This window comes from Pipistrellus kuhlii, unplaced genomic scaffold (assembly GCF_014108245.1).
Source record: "Pipistrellus kuhlii isolate mPipKuh1 unplaced genomic scaffold, mPipKuh1.p scaffold_m20_p_8, whole genome shotgun sequence".
NCBI lineage: Eukaryota > Metazoa > Chordata > Mammalia > Chiroptera > Vespertilionidae > Pipistrellus > Pipistrellus kuhlii.
Window position 1 is genome coordinate 50,274,681 of NW_023425584.1, and position 22,677 is coordinate 50,297,357.

General features: G+C 33.8%; 1 protein-coding gene across 6 annotated transcripts in view; it reads right to left on the minus strand.

Moving 5' to 3' along the window:
* The window catches only part of LRBA (LPS responsive beige-like anchor protein), a 518,726-nt gene that overhangs the window by 362,513 nt on the left and 133,536 nt on the right, over window positions 1-22,677 (minus strand). For all 6 annotated transcript variants that reach the window (XM_036424850.2, XM_036424848.2, XM_036424851.2 and 3 more), the window contains 3 exons: window positions 17,419-17,497; window positions 15,758-15,891; window positions 9,274-9,335 (listed from right to left, as the gene is read on the minus strand). In XM_036424850.2, coding sequence (XP_036280743.1) covers window positions 9,274-9,335; window positions 15,758-15,891; window positions 17,419-17,497 — 275 coding nt within the window. The remainder of the gene's footprint in view (window positions 1-9,273; window positions 9,336-15,757; window positions 15,892-17,418; window positions 17,498-22,677) is intronic.

The following is a 22,677-nucleotide window of genomic DNA, read 5'->3' on the forward strand; positions in this document are numbered from 1 at the left end:
TCAGGAAAATGTGGATACAGGTTTAAGGTTAGAGAATTTGGTGGGGGTTTGTTTTTGTTTTTTGTTTTTTTTTTGGGGGGGGTGTTTGTTTTTTTTTTTAATAAACTATCCAGAAATTGGTGAGATGCATATAATGTTTATGTAAAATATTAGAATACTAATTGCAAGGCAGCATAGAAATAAGCATAAACTAAATCAAAACAGCTATCAGAGACCTTGAAAATAAGAAAGAAAAGTTTGAATTGGATAAGACAACAAACTAAAGCTCCTCTTCAAAAGGACCTATGAATAGATTCTCCTAAGAAAATAAATTTGTTAGTATGCACTGAAAGAGGTAAAACCAACAAAAAGGAAATGGGTCATTTCACTAATTCAGGAATAAGCCAAATCAGTGATTCTTTAGAGGCATTTTTCAAATGATACTTCCTTTTGTCCCTTCCTGTCTCTCCCACGCTGACAGGCTGAAGTTCAGAATCATCATAACAAACTTCCCTGATAGTGATGTATTTGGTAATAAAAACAGTTGATTAGTAGTAAACTACACTGACTGAAAAAGTGCGGTATTTCTATACTATTGTAACACAAGAGGTATGCTAAAAGTAATGTAGTAAAAATAAGAAGTTCTGAAGTACACAAAAGACCCTAAGACAACTGTTATACCCTGTTTCCCCGAAAATAAGACAGTGTCTTATGTTTTTCTCCCAAAGTTGAGCTAGGTCTTATTTTCAGGGGATGTCTTATTTTTGGGGAAACACGGTAGTAACATCAGCCTCACTTGCATTCTGGTATACTATACTGACTTTCCCAAAGCAGCCATCATTATAGCTAGCCCAGGAAATGGAGGAACCACACCTTTGGGAGCTTATAAAAAATATGAATGTTGCCCATTATCCCTGTCTACATAAAAAAGGCCAAAATCTGTTAATCTATTAATCTCTTCTAGCTCTAATATTCTATGTTCACAGTGAACATAGGAAAGACTGGGCATAAAACTGCAAAAATGATAGGAGATAATGTAAAAAATGCTGCAGAAAATAATGGTGGACTGATTTTGAAAGTCCAGAATATGAACAAATTAATTCCATAAAAAGAAAACAAGCAACACTGAAAATACTAAATAAAGAAAGGGTTTTGTGTGCTACAAAAACACTTAAGAGTCGGAATCTAATAACTTTAATTTACAACCTACTTTGCTCTCTGGACTGTTCTACATATATTTACATATATTATCCAATACAATTTTTATTACATCCATTTAACTCAGTAAGAAAGTAAGACTCAAGCAAAGGAAATAATTTGCCCATGGTTACAGAATTAATAGGTTGTAGAAGGGGGGAAATTTCTTAAGATTCAAAAATCTATCATCACAGCATTTCCTGGCCTCAAGACAACCACTTCTTAAGATCCTATCCAACTCCAGTATCTGAAGAATTTACTGCTAGAGAAACAAATATATAACTTTTAGGGTTCTAATTCTTATTTCAGGCAAAAAATAAAGCTCAAACCTTAGATTTTGTAAACACTGAACACATGCTTCTGGAAGCGCATATAATAAAATGGCAGCTTAATTTAAAAGAGCTATTTGACTTAAAAATGCACAATAGATTGAGTATATGTACAATTACTAATACATAATAATTGTCCCTTCCTAAATTTTGCTATTATACTGGTATATTAATGGTATATATCAGGGTACTCAATTACTAAATAACTATTTGATCTCAGAGCCAACTGAGGCAAACAGTGTAAGCAGTTTCAACAGAAAAATTTAAATCTGGATTATAAGAACCCTGATTATTCTGACTAAAATCCATTAAGTTATATACTACTTATGAAAGAACATATGGACAAGAATATAGCTGAGTTTTCACATAATTATTAGAGTTTAGTATTAAACAAAAACAATCTTAAGCTTTACACTTTTAACCCAGCTTTTCTATAATATACTACTGAACTTCAGTAGATTAATTTGAAGTAATAAAGAAAAAAGAAAGAAAGTAAAGCCCCAAAGTAGTAGCTGGTGACATAGACCAAAGGAAAATGTTATGTTAAGAATATTCCCATTCATGTATTCTCCCTTCTTGCTAATTCTCTCTCTAATCCCAAATTTAAAAGACCAGTTGTAAAAAAAAAACAGCAGGGTGCTAAATTAAAGCTCACTTTATTTTCAGATGTCTCCATCCTCATAGGCTAACTTCCTGTCAGGAAGAGTTTCATTTCACTGAATACCCCAATCAGCAGGGAGTTTGCAGAATTAAGTGCCAGTTGATATTACTTTGTTTTGCATTTGCCACCCTTGAGAATAATGTTCAAAGATCTAGTTATATAGTCAGCATGGTATCATCCTTCTGACTAGACTGCCAAGCCACAGGGTGTATGGCCAGTTCCACAAAATTTCCCTTAAAAGGTTGTGTTTCCCAAAACCTAGTGTGCTAGTGAATCAACAGGACGCCTGTACTTCAGAATAAATCTTGCATCTAAAGATAAATTATGCTTTCCTTTGGCTGTAACATAGCACTTTAATTTAATATAGCATTTAGATTCAAATAAAAATCAACTGATATTCACTAATCCATCAACTTAAATGTTTTTAAAAGTACTTTATTTGTTTTTAATGTTTTTGCTGTTTAAAAGACAAAGGCATCTTAAAAAGCAAGTTATCTGTTATATATCTTGAATCAAATAAAAGCATAACTATTTTACAACATTAGCATAGTTATTAAGTTGATTTGGGATACTTTAAAAATTTTAATGAATTTAAGATTTTCATGATCAATAAATATACCTTGATACCTTCTCAAACTTCCATAAACTTCCTATCATGTTTCAAAGGTATCTAGTTCCTTATTATAAGATCAACTTCTATTGTACACAAAAATAAGGTAATTCTGAGCACTTCAATGTAAAACAGCCTTTGTAAATTTTAAGGATTAAGCATTCTCAGCAGCTGTAAAGCTAAACTAAGTGATTGTACTAGAAGCCTATTTTTTATCCTGATATTAATCAGTACCCTACTGATTCTCATCCATTCATAATCAAAAGGTCATCAGCAATGACAATAACAAAATTTAGTCACAATCAATGTACATCCATTAACTCTATAAGTACATTCTAAAGATGAGTTATAAACACATCCAAAAGGAAAGAAGAGATAACATTATGAAACGGTTGAAATATTAAATTATATTGATCCTAATGAAATCATACAACATAAAAACTGGTCTTTAAGAAGCCAATTGCCCTCAAAGTCCTAGTTACATTAAAAAACTTTAGGCTGGTTACAAGGAAAATAAAATTATTTATTTACAATATATCAAAGAATAAATTTCAATATTTAATGCATTTTGCATATTGTTACCATACAGGCTCCCTTAGCACACAAAGAAAAAATAGTGAGATCCATTCAATATTAAACTTAGGGTTAGATCTGCATAAACAGTGTAAAAAATACACCCACAGAGAGACATGACAGGTTAAACTTAAGTTGCTCTAGGAAGAATACCAACTTTTACTATAATCACTTCTAAAGATCTATTTCTTCAAAAACAACACATAAATTGGAAGAAATAGATCTTTAGAAGTGATTCAGAAACAACGTATAAATTGTCCAAATTAATCTACAAAGGAGAGAACAAGTGCCTGAGATAATTATGTCTGAATGAAGCAAAAATAATCAGTTTTATGAAGAAATTGCTAGCTATAATTTTGCATATCTATTGATTTTCTTTAATCGCTGTGATTGGAGAAGCAAAGAAAAACAGAGGCACAAAACTTTAAAAAGAGGCATTTCCTGCATTATTCACTATCTCATTTCTGATGTAACAGCAGCTCTTGCAAAATTATAAATATCCAAACATACTATGGCCATAAAAAGGATTCTGTGATCAAATACTAATACTAATTTTATTCCCATTACAGAATCAACATTACATTATTACATACATACCTATGCACACACACATATTTACTACAGAACTTTAGGGGCATTCCAGGATAGAAATCTAATTAAATTTAAACCAACATTTTCCAAACTTAACTCAACACTGTATACTTTTCTCCATTATCATCACACAGTACACACATTGGAATTTACTATACTGGAAAATCTGGATAGCAAAAACCAGTCAAATAAGCACATGGCTACCACAAATTCAACCAAGGAAAATTACAGTTACTAGAAAGAGATGAGAAAATGTTTTGAGAACTTTAGGTCAATCCCTCACTAGGCTTGGAGTGTATGGAAGAGAGGAGTCTAAGAACCTTTCCAGAAGAGATTGCAATTTAGCTGGGAACTGAATGATCAATTCATTCCATATTCATTGGGTAGCCATCATGTGCCAAGAACTGTGCTGGGTACTAAGTATACTTTAATAGACCAAACAGAAAAAACTGTTACCTTCATAGGACCTAGAGCACAGAAAAACTGACAATAAAAAATAATAATAAACTAGCCTATATATACTAAAAATCTGAGGTATATTCTATGATGAGCTCTAAACTGGAGACAAGCAAAAAGATACTGACTACATATATGAGAATCTGAGAGGGGAATAATTAAATTGTGTTCTCCATGATGTGAAGCCAGCAATTAAAGTCACCAAATTTGAAGGAGGAGATGATAATGAAAGAAAAAGCACATACCAAGACATAAAAATATGATGGTACATGTGGGTAATTTTAAGCAGTTCAAGTCAGCATAGTTTGAGACAAAAAGAACAATGTTGTAAGAAATGAGGTTTATACAGAAAAAGGGACCTAAAAACAAAGGATACCTTTATGCCACAGTACAGACTTGGTTTGCGTCCTGTCCCACCTGAGTTTGTTTAATCTATCTACTGTACTCAAAACACTCATCATTGCTGAAACCGGTTTAGTTCAGTGGATAAGAGCGTCAGCCTGCGGACTGAAAGGTTCCAGGTTCAATTCAGGTCAAGGGCATGTACCTTGGTTGTGGGCACATCCCCACTAGGGGGTGTGCAAGAGGCAGCTGATCAATGTTTCTCTATCATTGATGTTTCTAGTTCTCTATCCCTCTACCTTCCTCTCTGTAAAAAAAATCAATGAAATATTTTTTTTTTAAATACTCATCACAACTATAAAAAGGTAATGGTCATAAAAAAGTCAAAAGTAGTAATGCTGATATCATATATTGACAAAGAATAAATTCAAAAAAAAGAAGGAAACCAGAATGGGAGAAATTACGAGAGTGAAGAAAGAAAGGAACATCCTATCTAATAATCCTATTTAATAAAAAAGTAATATGCAAGTTGACCGTCACTCCAATGCACAAGATGGCTGGCCCCATGTGGTCAAAGATGTCTGCACTCATGTGGACATAAGATGGCCAGCAGGGGAGGGCAGTTAGGGGAAACCAGACCTGCAGGAGAGGGCAGTTAGGGCCATCAGGCTGGCAGGGGAGCAGTTAGGCATCAATCAGGCTGGCAAAGGAGTGGTTAGGGAATGACCAGGCTGGCAGGCAGAAGTGGTTAGGGGCAATCAGGAAGACAGGCAGGCGAGCAGTTGGGAGCCAGCAGTACTGGACTGTGAGAGCAACGTCCAGTAGGATTGGGCCTAAACAGGCAGTCGGACATCCCTTGAAGGGTCCCAGACTGAGGAAGGTGCAGGCTGGGCTGAGGCACACACACCCCCGTGCATGAATTTTGTGCATCGGGCCTCTAGTTTTCTATAAAGATTTTTTAAAAATCAATTCAAAAAAATTCAAAGCACAAAACTGACACAAAAGCATAACAATCGTGATATATGGTTCATATTATTAATATTATCATTTTCAAATCCATAATTCTGAGGTATAGAAAGGAACCCTTGAATCAAAAATGACCAACCTTTATATCACCTTCATGTGAATAAAATATTTCCCATGACAACTATCTACATATTTTGATTAAAATTTTTTGAGGAAAAAATCACATTAACACAGTATTTTCAATTAACTTTTGTTGCTGATTAATTGCTCAGACAGGATGCCAGGCCAGACTATATGGTACTTCTAGTTTTTCTATGTACTCCATGCATTTCTGATAAATGGGAAAAGAATAGATGACCTGGCAGAAGGCTCAGACAATAATATGTGATTTACAGGACATGAGTGCAGCTACCATAAGATTTATCTGACAGCCCTCTCCGATAGTGGACTGTTGAGTATCCGATGGAATGATTTCTAGTCTAGAAAGTCTACTACTGAGTAGCCATACACATTATTTATTTATTAGATGTTTTGGGTTGAAACCATTTTTAAATGATGCACTTCACAATGCACAGTCATAAATTTAGCTTTAAACCCAAGAAGGGAGGTAGTGTTATTGGAATGTGTGTCAGGCTGAATTAGGATGAGCAACACAACGCTTTTATAAAGTGGCCTTGAATGCAATGTCAATTCTTTCAAAAATAATATTAACGTCAAATGAGCAAGATACAAACACTTTACACAACACTATAGTAATATTACTAGAACTATTTAACATCTTCTTTAAATTTGTATAGATTTCTATGAAGTTTATACACCTACACAACAAATACCAGGAACAAATAAGTTACATGTTTGTGAAAAAGGTGAATCTGAAATATAATTGAGAACTTGTTCAATTTTCTTCTGTACATCAGAAAGTACACAGTTTTCTAAAGAAAGTAGACAGTCATATTTTAAGTAAGATATAAATCATGTATAGTAGCTTAAGTAGTTCTTAAATTATTTTATATGGAATTTAATACATGAATAACCTAATTTAATAAACCTTAAATATATATGTCTTTACTCAAAAATATAATGCTGAGTATTTTAAGAAAGCTTTTCAAAACTAAATATTAACATTTTGCCTAAATAAGGTTAAGACTTAAATGATATAAAATGTGACATGGTTTCCAATCAACCTATTAGAGTGGATATTGAAAAATATAATCCTTACTTGAAGCTTTAAGAAATTATATAGTGCCCTGTTTGTTCTTAATGAAAGCAAATTAAATATGATAATTTCCTCATTTCTTAAATTTAGGCTCTATACTTGCTTTTATAATAAAATGTGAATAATTTTTAACAGCATTTTTAAAAGGCAAAAAAAATAAGCTTTAAATGAATTGAAGAAAAATAATCAGAAGATGGCTGACTGTCATGAAATTAACACCAAGTAATTTGTAAAGTTTTAAATCAAATTTGCAGATATTAAGTTCATAAGCATATCCCATTATTTATGTGATTAAAAAAAGAGTTTTTGACCTGATCTTTCGATCTTTGGCACTCAATCCTCTCCATCTCCTCTTAAAAAATTAATTAAAATTTTAGCAAGATGCTAGCTTTTCACTTCCCACCCTATCTCAGACTAAAAAAAAATTATCAATCAAACTCAAGGCATCACCACCCAGTATCTGCAAAATGTCGACTTCAAATTCAATTTCATATCTCTTAAGCTTTCATGTGGAAAAAGATAGTTCACTTCTTACCAAAATAAATCACTTTTGTGATTGCCAATCTGACCTCTTTGAATTAGGAAAATTCAAAGTGAAAAATGTAATTATCACCCTGGAACAATCTGTATACATCTGGAGCTAATTCTGGCTTCATTTTTCACATCATTTTTCACACTGTGCAACATCTTATAGAAATGCCATGGGACTTTTGAAGAACTCATAAAAAATGTGAAGGACTTCAAATAACCAATAATGTATTTTATTCAAACAAAAACCTTGAGACTATCTGACTTTTGCAACTTACTCTACTAAGTAAGCTTCATATCCCATCTGATTGGATTAATATTAAACAGCACTGTGACATACATGACAAATAGGTGTATTAAAACATGTCATTCTTTATCTTTTCAGCTTCTGCATTCAACTATGTAATATACTATATCTGAAATAGCTTTCCTGTATCAAGAATGTATTCAATTCTTTTACACTAGAAAGTGAAACTTCATGATCAAAATTCACCTTTGAAAAATTATATCACTATAAACAATAAACTCATACTTCTGTGAAGAAACATACAAAACTGTAAGCAAATGCTTCTTAAAGAATGGTATATGGTAACTATCATCCCACCAATAACAATAATCATGCAATTATTTCAATTCAGATTACTTAATGGGAAATTTTATCCAGGCAGCTTTTAAAGAAATTTTCTATAAAAGATGATTAAATTACAAAACATGAATCTCACTAAATCTAAGAATAATAACCCCACTATAACATAACTACTCCTCACAAGTTCATTATAGAAATCTATTAAGTGTAATCTCTAAAAGTAATTGTTCTTATTGCATTTTATTGACAATGCATAGTATTGATTTTTCACACCTTCTATGATTCTTTAATTTGTATTCATGAAATGTCCATCAGCACAGTCTAAGTAAATTTGGCAATATAGACACTAAAATGAATAAATCGATGCAAAGAAACATTAATTTTGCATTATCCTTATTCGTCAGGCAAGTAAACCATGAGAGTTGTAAATGAAGGTCAAAGGTTTTGAAATGGGTCAGAAACCTTGACCTCTAGACCAATACCCTTCCTATTAAAAAAGGCTATTTTAAAGTTTTAAGTAGGGGAATTTACTACCAGCAAAATATCATTTTTAAAAGGCTACAAAGAAAACTCTCAATAAAAACATTCATCTATTTAACTGAAAAACAAAAAAAGAAAACATTACAGGATACATGATTTTAATGTAAGTTTTTAAGAAAGAAATTATCAAAATTTACCACATGAGATATAAAGTTCCTGAACATTGAATGTAATTTTGTTTTTAGAAATTTATTTACTACATCTTATGATGACTGTCATATTTTGTTGATGTTTTCCCAAATCTCCTCTGCATGTCAAAAATAATTAGCAATGACAAGAATTCAAAATTATTTATTACTCATTTTATAACCTCTGCACAAAAGGGAAGTAAACCCACTATTCCCAGGAGAGTCAAGAGTGGTACTCCACAAGGTACAGAAATAAATCTGTTTCTATAGCCTTAATACACACAGCAAAAACATTCAGCCATCTCAAGACCATTTGATCTGAACATTTTTAATGTGACTCTAAAATGCTGTTTCTATTTCATCTATCCAATTTATCTCAGTTCTAACTTCAGTTATCCATTAGTATCAAAGACAAGGAGTAATCCTCTTATAATACAAATAACATTATTTTAAAACTGCAAATTCAAAACTTTACTATAACAAAACTTTCTAATAAAACCATTATAATTTCCTTGTAAAATATTTCATGTGAAAATTCACTTTTAAATCAACATTATTCTTTGTCACTCACCTGTGAACAAAGTAGCATAACCAACTCCACAACTGAACTACTAGACTTCATGCAAACCAAACCTATTTTAAAGAGAATTAAAAAAATTACAAAGTAAAAAATATAAGAAATTTATTTTTTATACAACTTTGCCCAAATTGGATTTTAATATAAAATTTAGCATGTCTTGTTAAGAACAAAAAACATACACATTTTATCATGAGTCAATAAGGTACTCTATAATTACTTTAAACTTGGCATCAAACCTACCAAATCTTTTATAAACTATTTCATTTCAGCTTTCAAACTACTAAAACATTTGTTACAACTTCATATATAATGACATTTCACAATACTTAAAGAAATGTGCACAACATATGCCATATTGGTCAATATCATCTACATTTTGTTTGGGGGAGAGGTGATTGTTATACATGCAGAGAAGGGAAATGGCTCCCTGACCTTTGCTTTCTCCACCACACTCTCTCCCTTCAACCCTCTAGCTATCAATCAAGTTTCCATTTTGTTTCATGGCAGCAGACATCCCAAACACTCTTATTAGTACCTTGACCTGTGACCTCACACTAAACCTTAACAGAAGTGCAAGCCGTTGTCTGTTATATATTCTTGATTTCTTATAAATTCGTTTACATTGCTCTTTTATGTTTCATTTGGGTTCACCAAAAATATCTCAGGAAGGAACTGCTATCCAATTATCTAAAGAATTCTTTAGTTTTGATTACCAATAAAATCTAAGGTAGTTAATTAAAAAGCATTTTATAACAGTAGCTTTAAAAAGCAATGCCAATAATTAAAAGCACTAAATTACTGTTACATTACTAATAATCAGGAAAATTGTAATTTTTATTCTATATTGTTCTAGGCCAGTGGTTCACAACCTTTCTAATGCCACGACCCTTTAATATAGTTCCTCATGTTGTGGTGACCCCCAAGCGTAAAATTATTTTCTTTGCTACCTCATAACTGTAATTTTTCTACTGTTGTGAATTGTAATGTAAATATCTGTGTTTTCCGATGGTCTTAGGGGACCCTGCTAGCGGTTCTTAACCTGTGGGTCGCGGCATTAGAAAGGTTGAGAACCATTGTTCTAGGCAAACTTAAGTTTAGTTTCCAGGGATTAACAACTAAAATAATTATTGGTGGCCCTCACACAATTTACAGAATGACCTTCTATCTTTCTTGCAGGCACCCTATCCCATTTTATTCCTTTTTTTAGTCCCCTTTCTCTAGTCCTTTCTTCTACCTTATTTTAGTCATGATCCCTCATACCTTCTGATGACACATGTTGGCACTCTTCAGCCTTACAAGCAACATTCAAGTGAAACAGGTTGCTCACCCCCTTCACCTTTTAGAAAAGTTAGAACCATTTTTTCTAAATGTCTCATTGTTTCATTAAGCAAGCAGGTCACTAACTAAATTGTGGTTTCCTTACAGCTGAGATGAGCATACCACCTCTGACTAATGAAGTGGCTGAAAGAAAGGGCACAGCAATACTCCACTCTTCATTGCTGGTGAAGCCCTCTGCTAGTCTAAAACCTTGACAATTTTCATAAAATATAACCAAACTATAGGAAGTTCCATATATTTCAACTACAAAATCCACTACTTCCAGCAAGTAAATTCAGATTTTTCTATAACTAGGTAATTATTCTTATTGCTTGATTCTAGTGTTTTCAAAATTCCTTTCAACTTTCCTTTTACAGCATAGTATTTGGGCTCACATCTGACAGGTCTTTTCTATCTACCCAGATAATGAACAATTATAATAAAAACAATCTTGGGCCATCCAAAGTTTGAAAGTAATAGGTGATCTTTTGTCCCTTTACAAAAGATCATAGCTTAGTTCAATATTTATAGATTTAAAAATAATTATACATTAGTCTTATTTATCAATAATAAAGGTTAGGCCGAAACCGGTTTGGCTCAATGGATAGAGCACTGGCCTGCGGACTGAAAGGCCCCAGGTTCGATTCTGGTCAAGGTCATGTACCTTGGTTATGGGCACATCCCCAGTAGGAGTGTGCAAGAGGAGCTAATCGATGATTCTCTCTCATCGATGTTTCTAACTTTCTATCCCTCTCTCTTCCTCTCTGTAAAAAAATCAATAAAATATAGTTTAAAAAATAATAATAATAATAATAATAAAGGTTAGCAAACCAGAAGGTTGATGTTATGTATTTGGAAGTGAAGATTCAGCAATAAGTATATGCACTACTAAGTGAGTTAGTAAAATGTCAAATAATATTTCATAGTTTGATTAAACAATTCATAAGTTTACTGGAATAGTGTTTTGTATATTTCTAAAAGATGGGGAGTGGGGCCAGGATGGATATAGTATGTTAAGTTTTAAATAAGAGCATCAGAAGATGAAAGATACCTTATATTACACCTCTAATATTAAGCACCTGCCCAGAGGGCACTGATACTCCAAACACAAATGGAGAACCTTGGGAGTGTAAACAGGAGATAATACTAATAAAGGACTGTTTATGAGATTACACAACTTAATCACATCTCTATTTTTTAACGAAATTTTTGCCCCTGGATGACACTGGCTGCATATATGACAAAGCAATAAATGAATTATAAACCTCTAAATCTAGTCTTCAGATTTACACTCATTCTCTAAGACTTATCCAAAGGAAGACCATAAAATAACATTTGTAGTCAAGTTTTAAGTTGTTGCAAATGTACCAATTTTTATTTCATACACACACACATCCTATTATTATACCAATTATTTGAAAGAGAACAAGTTAATGTAAGCTTAGATGTCTGAATAGGCCCATGTTTTGACCTCCCTAAAAGGCTCCCAGCACCAAAGTTGGGTTCAGTTTGGTTGGTTTTATTTTTGGTTGGTTTTTCAAAAATATGGAATTTTAGTCTCTTCAAAGAAGACAAACCTAAGTTGCTAAGACCAGAGTTTACACGCTTCTGGAGTTTCATAACCAAAGACCACTACAATTTCTTCACCAGAGACTATTTATCCCACCTCTATTATCATTGTTTTTCCTTATTACTAAACTCATAAATATTAAATTATTTACTGGATATTAAGCTAGCAACATCTGAACACACTGATCTATCTAAACTCTCAAGTATTCCATGAAAAACAGTCATGACCATTTATCATCTGGAATCAAACAAACCTTTTAATATACATATTTACATATACATTTTTAATCACCTTAAATAATTTACATAAAGAATAGGATGGTGATAAGCATTATCTGAAGTTCTGATAAGAATGTAAGCAATTAGAAAATATGTGATTCTACACATGATGTACTATGAAGTATTATATCTAATTCAACTTTTAAATCTAATTTCTATTCATCAGAAAATACATGGGATAGAGAAAACATTAGAGGATATAACCAAGAAGCAATAGCTTCTTGGTTATATCCTCTAATGTTACCAAGTCATGTAACATTCTATAGAACAACCAACCAACCAGATTTCTTCAGTAGGTCAACAGCATGAAAACAAAAGGGAAATACGACAAACTATTTGACTTTAATCTATATATATAAAAGCCTAAGCAACCAGCTGACTGGCCAGTAGCTATGACTCACACTGACCACCAGGGGGCAGACACCACTCAAGCCAGCAGCTGCTGAGCTGCAGTGACTTGGCAGTAGCAGTTCTAGGGCAATGCACCAGAATCAGAGAGAAGCAAGCACAATTCCTGGGTGTGTCACCTGAGAACTACCTTCTCACAATCTAGGACCCCTCGGGGGTGTCAGAGAGCTGTTTTCGGTCTGATCCCCACAGGCCAGACCAAGGGACCCCACCGGTGCACAAATCTGTGCACCGGGCCTCTGGTAAAGACATAAGAGGCATAACCAAATGCAATAAATTGATTTTGTTTAGATCTTAATCAGAAAAAATAAATAATAAAAATACATCTTTTAAATAAAAATGAATATGAGTTGAGTATTAGATATCCTTATGGAACTATATTATTAATAGTAGGTATTATAGCAGCAATTATAATTATGTAAGAAAATACATTTTTTACATGAATACATGAATTATTTAGAGGTGAGTCAACATGATGTCTGGGATTATTTTAAATATTAAAGCAAAAAAAAGGAGGTAAATAAAAAAAACTATTGGCAAAACAAAAACAATTCTGGTAGTTGGTAATAATAAGTTCACTAATATTGCATTTTCTACTTTATAAATATTTAAAATATTCATTTAAAGTTTTCTTAATTAAAAAAAAAAAAAAACATTTCAAAATTTTTAAAGTGGTAACTTTACCAGTGCCTGGTATCACAGCTAGTCCCTAGCAAGGTGAGAATTAAAACAAAGGTCTCTCATTTGGCTCGATGATTAGAGCATCAGCCTGCAGAGTGAAGGGTCCGGGTTCCATTCCGGTCAAGGGATCATGCCAGGGTTGTGGGCTTGATCCCCATTGGGGGTGTGCAGGAGGCAGCCTCAATGATTCCTCTCATAATTGATGTTTCAATCTCTCCTACTCCCTTCCTCTTTGAAATCAATAAAAATATATTTTAAAAAAATAAACATAAAAGGTCTCTTGCCTCTTAGTACAATGCTTTTTCTACTATACCATACAACGATTACCTCTACTCAAAACTTTTCTGTGTTACAATGCATAAAAACAACACCCAAAAAATTACAACCTAAAATATGTACATAAGTTACATAAAAATTCTTATATTTGTTTGTTTTTATAAACACAGTCCAATGAGTAGGCACTGCTCAAGTTTATAGCTGATCAATAGTACATTAGAATTCACCAGTATAAAATGTTGAGGGATCTTGAAGTGGCAAGTTTACTACTTCTGAGTATCTAAGGTGATCCTATTTTGTTGGATTTACTATGAAATTCAAAAATCAACTAAAAAGCAAGAGGTTATAATTAATACATTTAGTTTAGAGTAATGAAATAAAATATAAATATGTTGTCACATCACTTTAAAAAATAAATATTTGATATGTGAAATGTAATTTAGGGAAAGGACCTTCTACTTTTCAATTCAATTCCTTTCAAATTGTATTGTTTCCTTAGGTCAAAAAGTTCATGGCTAAATAAATTATATCTTGCAGCAGGTAAAATAAATTTTCACCCCAAACTTAATTAAACATTTTTAAAACCTAAACTTTCTTCTTCAAATAAATTCAATGCTACTATTTGACTATATGGAAATGACTTGCTCAGCACAATTCCATATATATCTTCAGCAGAGATGATGATGAAATTTTCAGATTAGGAAAATCTAAGTATCTAATCCTAAACCATTAACCATGGCACAGACAAGCCAGATTTAGCAAACATCTAGTCAAAACACTTTTGAATGCAAAAATCAATTTCACATTATCACTGATGAAAGTCCTCTAGGTTCTCCTTTGAAAAATTAGTTATGAGATGAAGACTGGTATTTTAAAGTCAGATTATTAAGCTCTTAAATAGAACTAATTTTTTCCACTAAACTGGTATATGCTGTCTGAAGAAAGTAGGTACATTGATTTTCACTTGATTCAGTTACTCTCTTTAATATTTGAAGACACTTACTACATGGCAGGTGCCCTATGTAAAATAAACTTTTAAAATGTCCCAATATTGCCGGGACCGGTTTGGCTCAATGGATAGAGCGTCGGCTTGGGGACTGAAGGGTCCCGGGTTCGATTCCGGTCAAGGGCATGTGCCTTGGTTGCGGGCATATCCCCAGGGGGGGATGTGCAAGAGGCAGCTGATCGATGACTCTCTCATCGATGTTTCTAACTCTCTATCTCTCTCCCTTCCTCTCTGTACAAAATCAATAAAATATATTTAAAAAAATAAATAAATAAAATGTCCCAATATTCTTCATCCTTTCCACAAATAGCGTGGTTTTCAATTATCTCAGTAACCTACTTCTGCATGCTACCTTAGGTTAACACAATTTCAAGTTATACTACATAGAAAAGACCTACTCATCTATGTATGACATAAACTGGATAGTGTATAATACTACTGTTATTTCTAAATGTTTGTAAAAATAATGCTACTAATAGAGACTAATAATGTATTCCTCGTTTTCCTAATATGTGGCAATACACTGTTGTTTGTAAGGATCTTAAGTTCAAGTAAAACCGCAGGTAAATGCCCCACTAATTACGATAACACTAGTCTCTCTCCAATTCTCTATTCTCATAGTTAATTTTTTAAAGACAAAAACTCTTAGTTCCTCAGTTCAGTATATAAATTTCTCTTTCATTCAAATCACTGATGAAAAATAAATAGATTAGAATTAGAGGTGTGACATACTTTTTTAAAGATACAGACTATGAGAAACCTTGTTAAAAGTTTAAAACACACACACAAAAAAAAATAAAATAAAAAAAAAATAAAAAAAAAAGTTTAAAACACCTCTAAAAAAATTAAATATCCATGCATCTCTTATTATCCATTTAAGTTTTTAATCCCGAAATTTAAATATTTTTATATAAAATGAAATAAAGAAAAACCACTTACTTGTTCCTTCTATAAGTAGTTCTTGTCCATGGCTACCCAAAAGTGTCCGAGAAAGAAAAGGTGCAAAATCCACAAAAATCTCTCGCAGAAGAGGAGCTGCCTTTTCCAAAGCATGTTCAAGCCTCTCTGTAATGCTAATTAAAGATGTTAGGGTCCCTAAATTATTCAGTAAAATTTATCCACTTTCTAGTTTTTAAAATGCGTTCCCACAGCAATGAAAAATTAAAGACTCATTATCACTATGCATACCATTCCTTCTGCCTGGACTATCCTTGTTTTATTCTGTAGCTACCAGCTCCCCTCCCCACTGCCTTGACAAACAACCACTCCAAGAATCAGCTCTTGTTGGATGTCTTATAATTAGTCAGGTTAGATCACTTGATTTTAGCCTTATAATCTAAACAAACTCTCTCAAGTCCTTATCACATTTGTCTATTCACCCACCAAACCATTAGCACTTCCAGTTCAAGAACTATCTTCATTTCTAAGTTCTCAACTGCAGCATATAATAGCAACTCAATAAATGGTTATAAACCAAAATTATCAGTTTATATTCTTTTTCACTGATACCTATCTCTGAAACAATTGGTTTCTAATATAATCTGAAAAACTTTTCATTTGAAAACAGTATACTTTACTGACACATTAATAATTTCAATTTATACATTAATATCTTTTTGACTAAACATATATATATTCATATACATATGTATACATAAATAAACACATATGTACACATATACTTACATATTTAATTAGTTTTTTTTTTAAAAGCGCTCTGCCTTTCAGGAAATTCAGTTACGCACACCTTTAGTTTCTAACTTACAAAACAAACATATATACAAACAGCCACTACTTACGTACTATTCACATAAGGACTACTTCCTATTCATACTACCAACTAAAGTTGTTACTGAAACCATTAGTAGGCCGCTGGAAAATTCTGTTGTGAATAACCAGCTCTTTCCAAGTATTTACTTATCTCTTAGAGCCTCTTATACCCCTGATTATGTCACAACTGCAAGCCTACACTTGCAGCACCTAAGTGACTGTATTTGTGGAGTGCTATGAATTGTCCAGCTGTGGTAAGAAGGATTAAGAACTCAGCTACGGGGTTTCTATTGATGGAAAATAGTCGCAGAATTCCAAATTAGAATTTAAAATATATTCCCAATTAAACAACATTAATGACAGTATAAAAAATATCTATAATTCATTATCATTGTGGCTTTGGTTGACTAGCTAAAACTTTTTCCCCCCAGCAATTTATTTATGGAAGAGGAATAGCAAATTTTAAACTTTAAGTTTATAATCCTATGAAAAATAAGCCATAAGCTATTATCTGTGTAATTAAATATTTGCTATGCATTTACTAATCACAGACAGCCACTTCTCATAAAACTTTTACATCTCATCTTTAAAGAGGTGAGGGATCTGCAGGAAGCAGCTGATCGATGTTTCCCTTTCACATGATATTTCTCTCTCTCCCTCTTTTTCTCTTTCTAAAAGTCAATGAAAAAATAAATAAAACCCCTAATATATTTGCAAGTTACTAAATATCATGTAAGTTTTTAAAAATAGAAACAAATAATTTTTAAATAACTATATGTAGAAATTTTAAAGTAATAAATCACAAATGTCCGGATCAGTAACTTGAATACCTCATATTTGAAACTTGGTCTTGTGTAACTGAACCAACTGCTGGAACAGAGGGCAATTTTGCATTTGATGATCTACCACCTATAAAAGAAAATAACCATTTATAGGAATTTTCTGTTTTTAGATACAAGATTCAAACAAAAAGGATAACTTTATACCAAGTCAACAAAAAATGTATCATAATGCATTTTTAAACACCCATTATAATTTGAATAACATTAAAACCTACCAGTTAACAAGCTTTTTAATCATTTAATACATAAACTTTAGTTACAAGTTCAATTATCAAACTGACTAATCCTTCATCAATCCATCAGATGAAAGGTAATAGAAAAATAAATTATGACCAAGTTGGGGTCACAAGTGGCAAAAGAAATTTATAAGTAGAAACTTATTTTAATTGAAGCAAAGGGCAGAAACAATTCCAAATTTAGCCTTAAATAGGTATTACCAACATTACCATGAAATCTGTCATTATTCAGTCAACAAATAACTTCTGCCATAACCTGATTGTTTCTGAGTCTAGTCTAGCAAACACAACCCAGTGAGTACCTAACAAATTTTTCTTAAATTTAAACAATGTATAGTCCCTGATTTGTGTCCTGACTATAATCCTATATAATAAAAGCCTAATATGCTAAGTGTCCGGTAATCCAGTTATCCATTCAACCAATCAAAGCATACTATGCTAATGATATGCTAAGGCCACACAACTGCTAGCTATGATGTGCCCTGACCTCCAGGGGGCAGACAGTTGACTATTTGATCTTATTTTACTCTCCAATGAAGACTACAGATACCCTTAAACTACGCTTGTATATCTATATTGTTGAATAGCCAATTCACTTTTACAGTAAATGGTTCAAACTATGTCCTATAAAGTCATTATCTTTGTGTTTTAAACAAATAACTGTGCTTATAAATTTTACCTGGCAATTAAGTATCTGTTCTTTAAGAATGGATAGGCACAGAAACAAGTCTTGAAAGAGTGAGTCTAGAAGAATAATTTGAAGAAGTTCTAACAAGCTCAAGAGAATAGAGGGGAAAATAGTTCTGATTTAAGAATCATAATATATAGGATAGGACATCATTGAATTTCAGCTAGAAGTAGGACCTATAAAAACAAGAAGAGTCATTAGTTTTCTAAGGCCAATGTTAGGGAGAAGAAAATGCCCATCTATGACACTGGATTCTAACTGGGATGGTATCCTAAAGACCTGGAGTATACAGATATGCACATCTTATTGCAGCTGCTATTCAAGAAATGAAATTTCAGTTTCTGAGAGCAGTATCCTAAAAGGGTGTTAAGCTAATATTAGGATAAATACAGACTGAAATCTCATCACAAATCTATAGAAAGACCAAGAAAGACAGCAAACATGTTGAAGCAAATAAAGAATATGCAAAGCTGATAAACAAGGAGAGAAGAGGGGCTCCAAGGATCCTGGATTCTATGCACTATCAGAGGTCAGATGCTTTTATCTATTTTTCCAAACTACAGGCCTTGGTATCCTGGAAGGACTTAAAGGGGACAAAATGGTATGCACAAAGGATAGATAAAAGAGAGAGACAGAGAAATGTTCGTGTGCAATGTACAGAGAAACATGGCAGAAACAGATGAGAAGGTAGAAAAGCAAGTTCTAACATCTGAGAGCTGGCCTGGTAATATCAACTAGGCCCACCATTCCTGGTGTTGTTAGGAGCTGGCTTAGAATCCAGACCTAGGTCTTGGTATTCTCTCATTGACTATAACAGTTTCATAAAACAGCAACATTGGACAAAGCCATGTCACAACCATGACAAATCACCATAAAACAATACCACTCTATGATCACGTCCCCAGAGAAAAAAACATGAACTCCATCTAAATAACAAAGATAATCGAACATCCCAGATCCTAATATAAATGACTACTGTTTCACTGTAAATTATGCTTCAGGTCTACTTAAGTCTTCCATGCTTCTAGATAATATTTATTAGGATGCCTAATCATTGAATTACCCATGATTCCTAACAATATCCAATTCAAAGGAAAGCCTCACATCCTTCACTTCTCCCCATATAAACTCAGCTCCTATAATAAATCTTTTCTAACTATTACCGAGATGCCCAGAGTTTCCTCATTCTGTGCATTCTTCCTCAGTGATCAACCATAGGTGTTTTTTTTTTTATCCTGATAGTCTTTGTTTGGGGACTTGAGATAAAAATCAGGCAGAGAAAGACAGCAATCATGGGTTCATTTTAAAAATGAGCAACCAAAGGCATCTTAACAACTGTAGTTAGCCAGAAGTTGAGACCTAATCCTATATAATAAAGATGTAATATGCAAATTGACCCTCATGCCCTCATAAGATGGCTGCCTACAACCAGGTCAGCAGAGGGGTTAGTGAGGGACAACCAAACGACTGAACAAGCAGGTGACTAAGCTGGCAGGAAAGGCAGTTGGGGGTAACCAGGCTGGCAGGGGGGTAAGTTTGGGAGCAACCAGGCCTGTGGAGGGGGGGGGGACGAGGGGGGGGGCAATCAGGCCAGCGGGTGGGAGGGGGCAGTTAGGGGTGACCAGGCAGGCAAGTGAGCAATTAGGAAACAGCAGTCCCAGATTGTGAGAGGGATATCCGACATCCCTCCAAGGGGTCCCAGATTAGAGTGGGTGCAGGCTGGGCTGAGGGGACTGCCCCTCCCCCGTGTATGAATTTTGTACACCAGGCCTCTAGTTGTGATTAAACACAGTAGACATAAATCAAGAACACAACACAAACAAATCTGAGACTTGATAAAAGACTAAATAAGGAAGAATTGTATAACTATTTAAATTCTTTAGTTTGCCAACCTACAACCTCAAGATTACATAAACTAGATGATAAATAGTTGAATACTCTAAACATGTAGTCTAAACATAATGATTTGCTTGTGATGAAGATGTATACCTAAGAACTAAGGGCCTTATTGTAATTTGGTTCCAAAGGAATAGCCATAGTAAACTATCTCCAGCATCTGCCTTCACTACTAAAGGATTCCAAATGTGGCAGTAAATGCAATTGGGTTTAAAAGTTTAGAGTTCTTATCTAAGAATTTATAATCTTGATAGTTATTTTCCCAATATGACCACAACATAAAACTCTGCACTTTAAACAGCAAAAGACCCTCTTTCCCAAACCTTCTTGCATTAGCCTGAAAGCAGTTGGCTGGAGCAGAACATGTTAGTTGCACCAGGGTGGGAGGGTGCACTGACCTGGAACAAGGCATAGGAACCTAAACAATGTGAGGAGGACATTAAAGTAGTAAATAAAACTGAAAAGAACTTCGAGGTAATGGCTTGGGATTCAGAGTACCTGTGAGAATTAATGGTTTCACTAAATATAGATACATTAAAGTATATATAAAATGCATTCCTTCATTCACATATAAACTAACAAATACACCCAGCCCCATAGAAAAAAAGTATAAAACTTCTACTTTTATGTGTTTTTAGTTTTTTATTGAATTTACTGGGGTGATATTGGTTCACAAGTATACAACTCAGTATCATCTGCACACTGCACTGTGTACCCATAGCCCAAAGCTAAATCTCTTTCTATCCCATTTAGCCCCCTTCACCCACCTCCACCCACCCTCAACCCCCTTTCCCTTTGGTTATCACTACACTGTTGTCTGTATCTATGGGTTATGCATATATGTTCTTCTGCTTAATCCTTTCACCTTCTTTCACCAACCCTCAAACCTCCCCCCCCCCCCCAGCTGGTTCCTGTATCCTTGCCTCTGTTTCTATTTTGTCAGTTTATCTTGTTCATTAGATTTCACATGTAAGTAAGAACACATTATTTTTCTGTCTCCTACTGGCTTATTTCATTTAGCATAATAACCTCCAGGTCAATCCATACTGCTGCAAAATGGTGCCAAAACAGATTGCTAGTAGTCAATGTATAAAAGGTCTGGCCAACCTTAATGGCTCTGAATGGTTGGAGCTATCAACTCATTGTTTAGTTGAGACAGTGGTAGTTGAAGCAACTTTAACTTGTTAATCATATGTAAATTCTTTTTGGATTTTTCTATTGGAATTTCCTGCCTAAAGGATGTGGGTGTTTCCCATAGCCTCAATAAAAAGGGACAGCAAAGGCCAGAGCAGCTGGGGTAGTCCTCCCCCTACAGGTGGACTCTTGCCTGGTCTCCCATTTTCCCAAATTAACTTTTGTCCAGCCTCTTCATTTGTGTTTGACCTTCTCCAGAAAACGGACTCTGAAGTGGAACCCTGAACCATGCAGGTCGTGATAAGGGATCCCACAAAACGGTAAGATTTCCTTCTCTTTTAACAGCAGTGTAGTATTTCATCATTTGAATGTACCACAGCTTTTTTTTATTTTTTTTTAATCCTCACTGGATGATATGTTTATTGATTTTTAGAGAGAAGACGGGGGTAAGGGGACATCAATGACTTGCCTCCATATGTGCCCTAACCAGGGATCAAAACTGCTACCTCTGGCCTATGATGACGATGCTCTAAATCAGAGATCTGCAAACTGCAGCTCACGAGCCACATGCAGCTCTTTGGCCTCTTGAGTGTGGCTCCTCCACAAAATGCCTGGGCAAGCCTATTTTGAAGAAGTGGCATTAAAAGAAGTTTAAGTTTAAAATTTTTGGCTCTCAAAAGAAATTTCAATTGTACTGCTGATATTTGGCTCAGTGGACTAATGAGTTTGCCGACCACTGCTCTAACCAATGTAGCAATACTGAAATGAAAAGGTTTACACAGCTTTTTTATCCATTCATCTACTTGTGGGCATGTGGGTTGCTTCCAGGTCTTAGCTATTATAAATATTACTGCATGAACATAGGATTGCATATATTCTTTCAAGCTAATGTTTCAGAGGTTTTTTTTTTTTAATATATTCCCAGTAGTGGGATCGCTAGATCATAAGGTAATTCCATTTTTTAATATTCTGAGGTAACTCCACAATCTTTTTCCACAGTGGCTGTACCAGCTTGCATTCCCACCAACAGTGTATGAGGGTTCACTTTTTTCCACATCCTCACCAACACTTGTTTTTTGATTTATTGAATATAGCATTCTGGTAGGTGTGAGTTCATATCTCACTGAGGTTTTAATTTGCATCTCTCTGATGATTACTGGCATTGAACATTTTTTTTCAATTATTTATTGGCCTTCTGTATGCCTTCTTTGCAGAAATGTCTATTCCAGTCCTTTGCCCATTTCTTAACTGGGTTGCTTCTGTTCTGTATATATTTTGAAAATTAACCCCTTA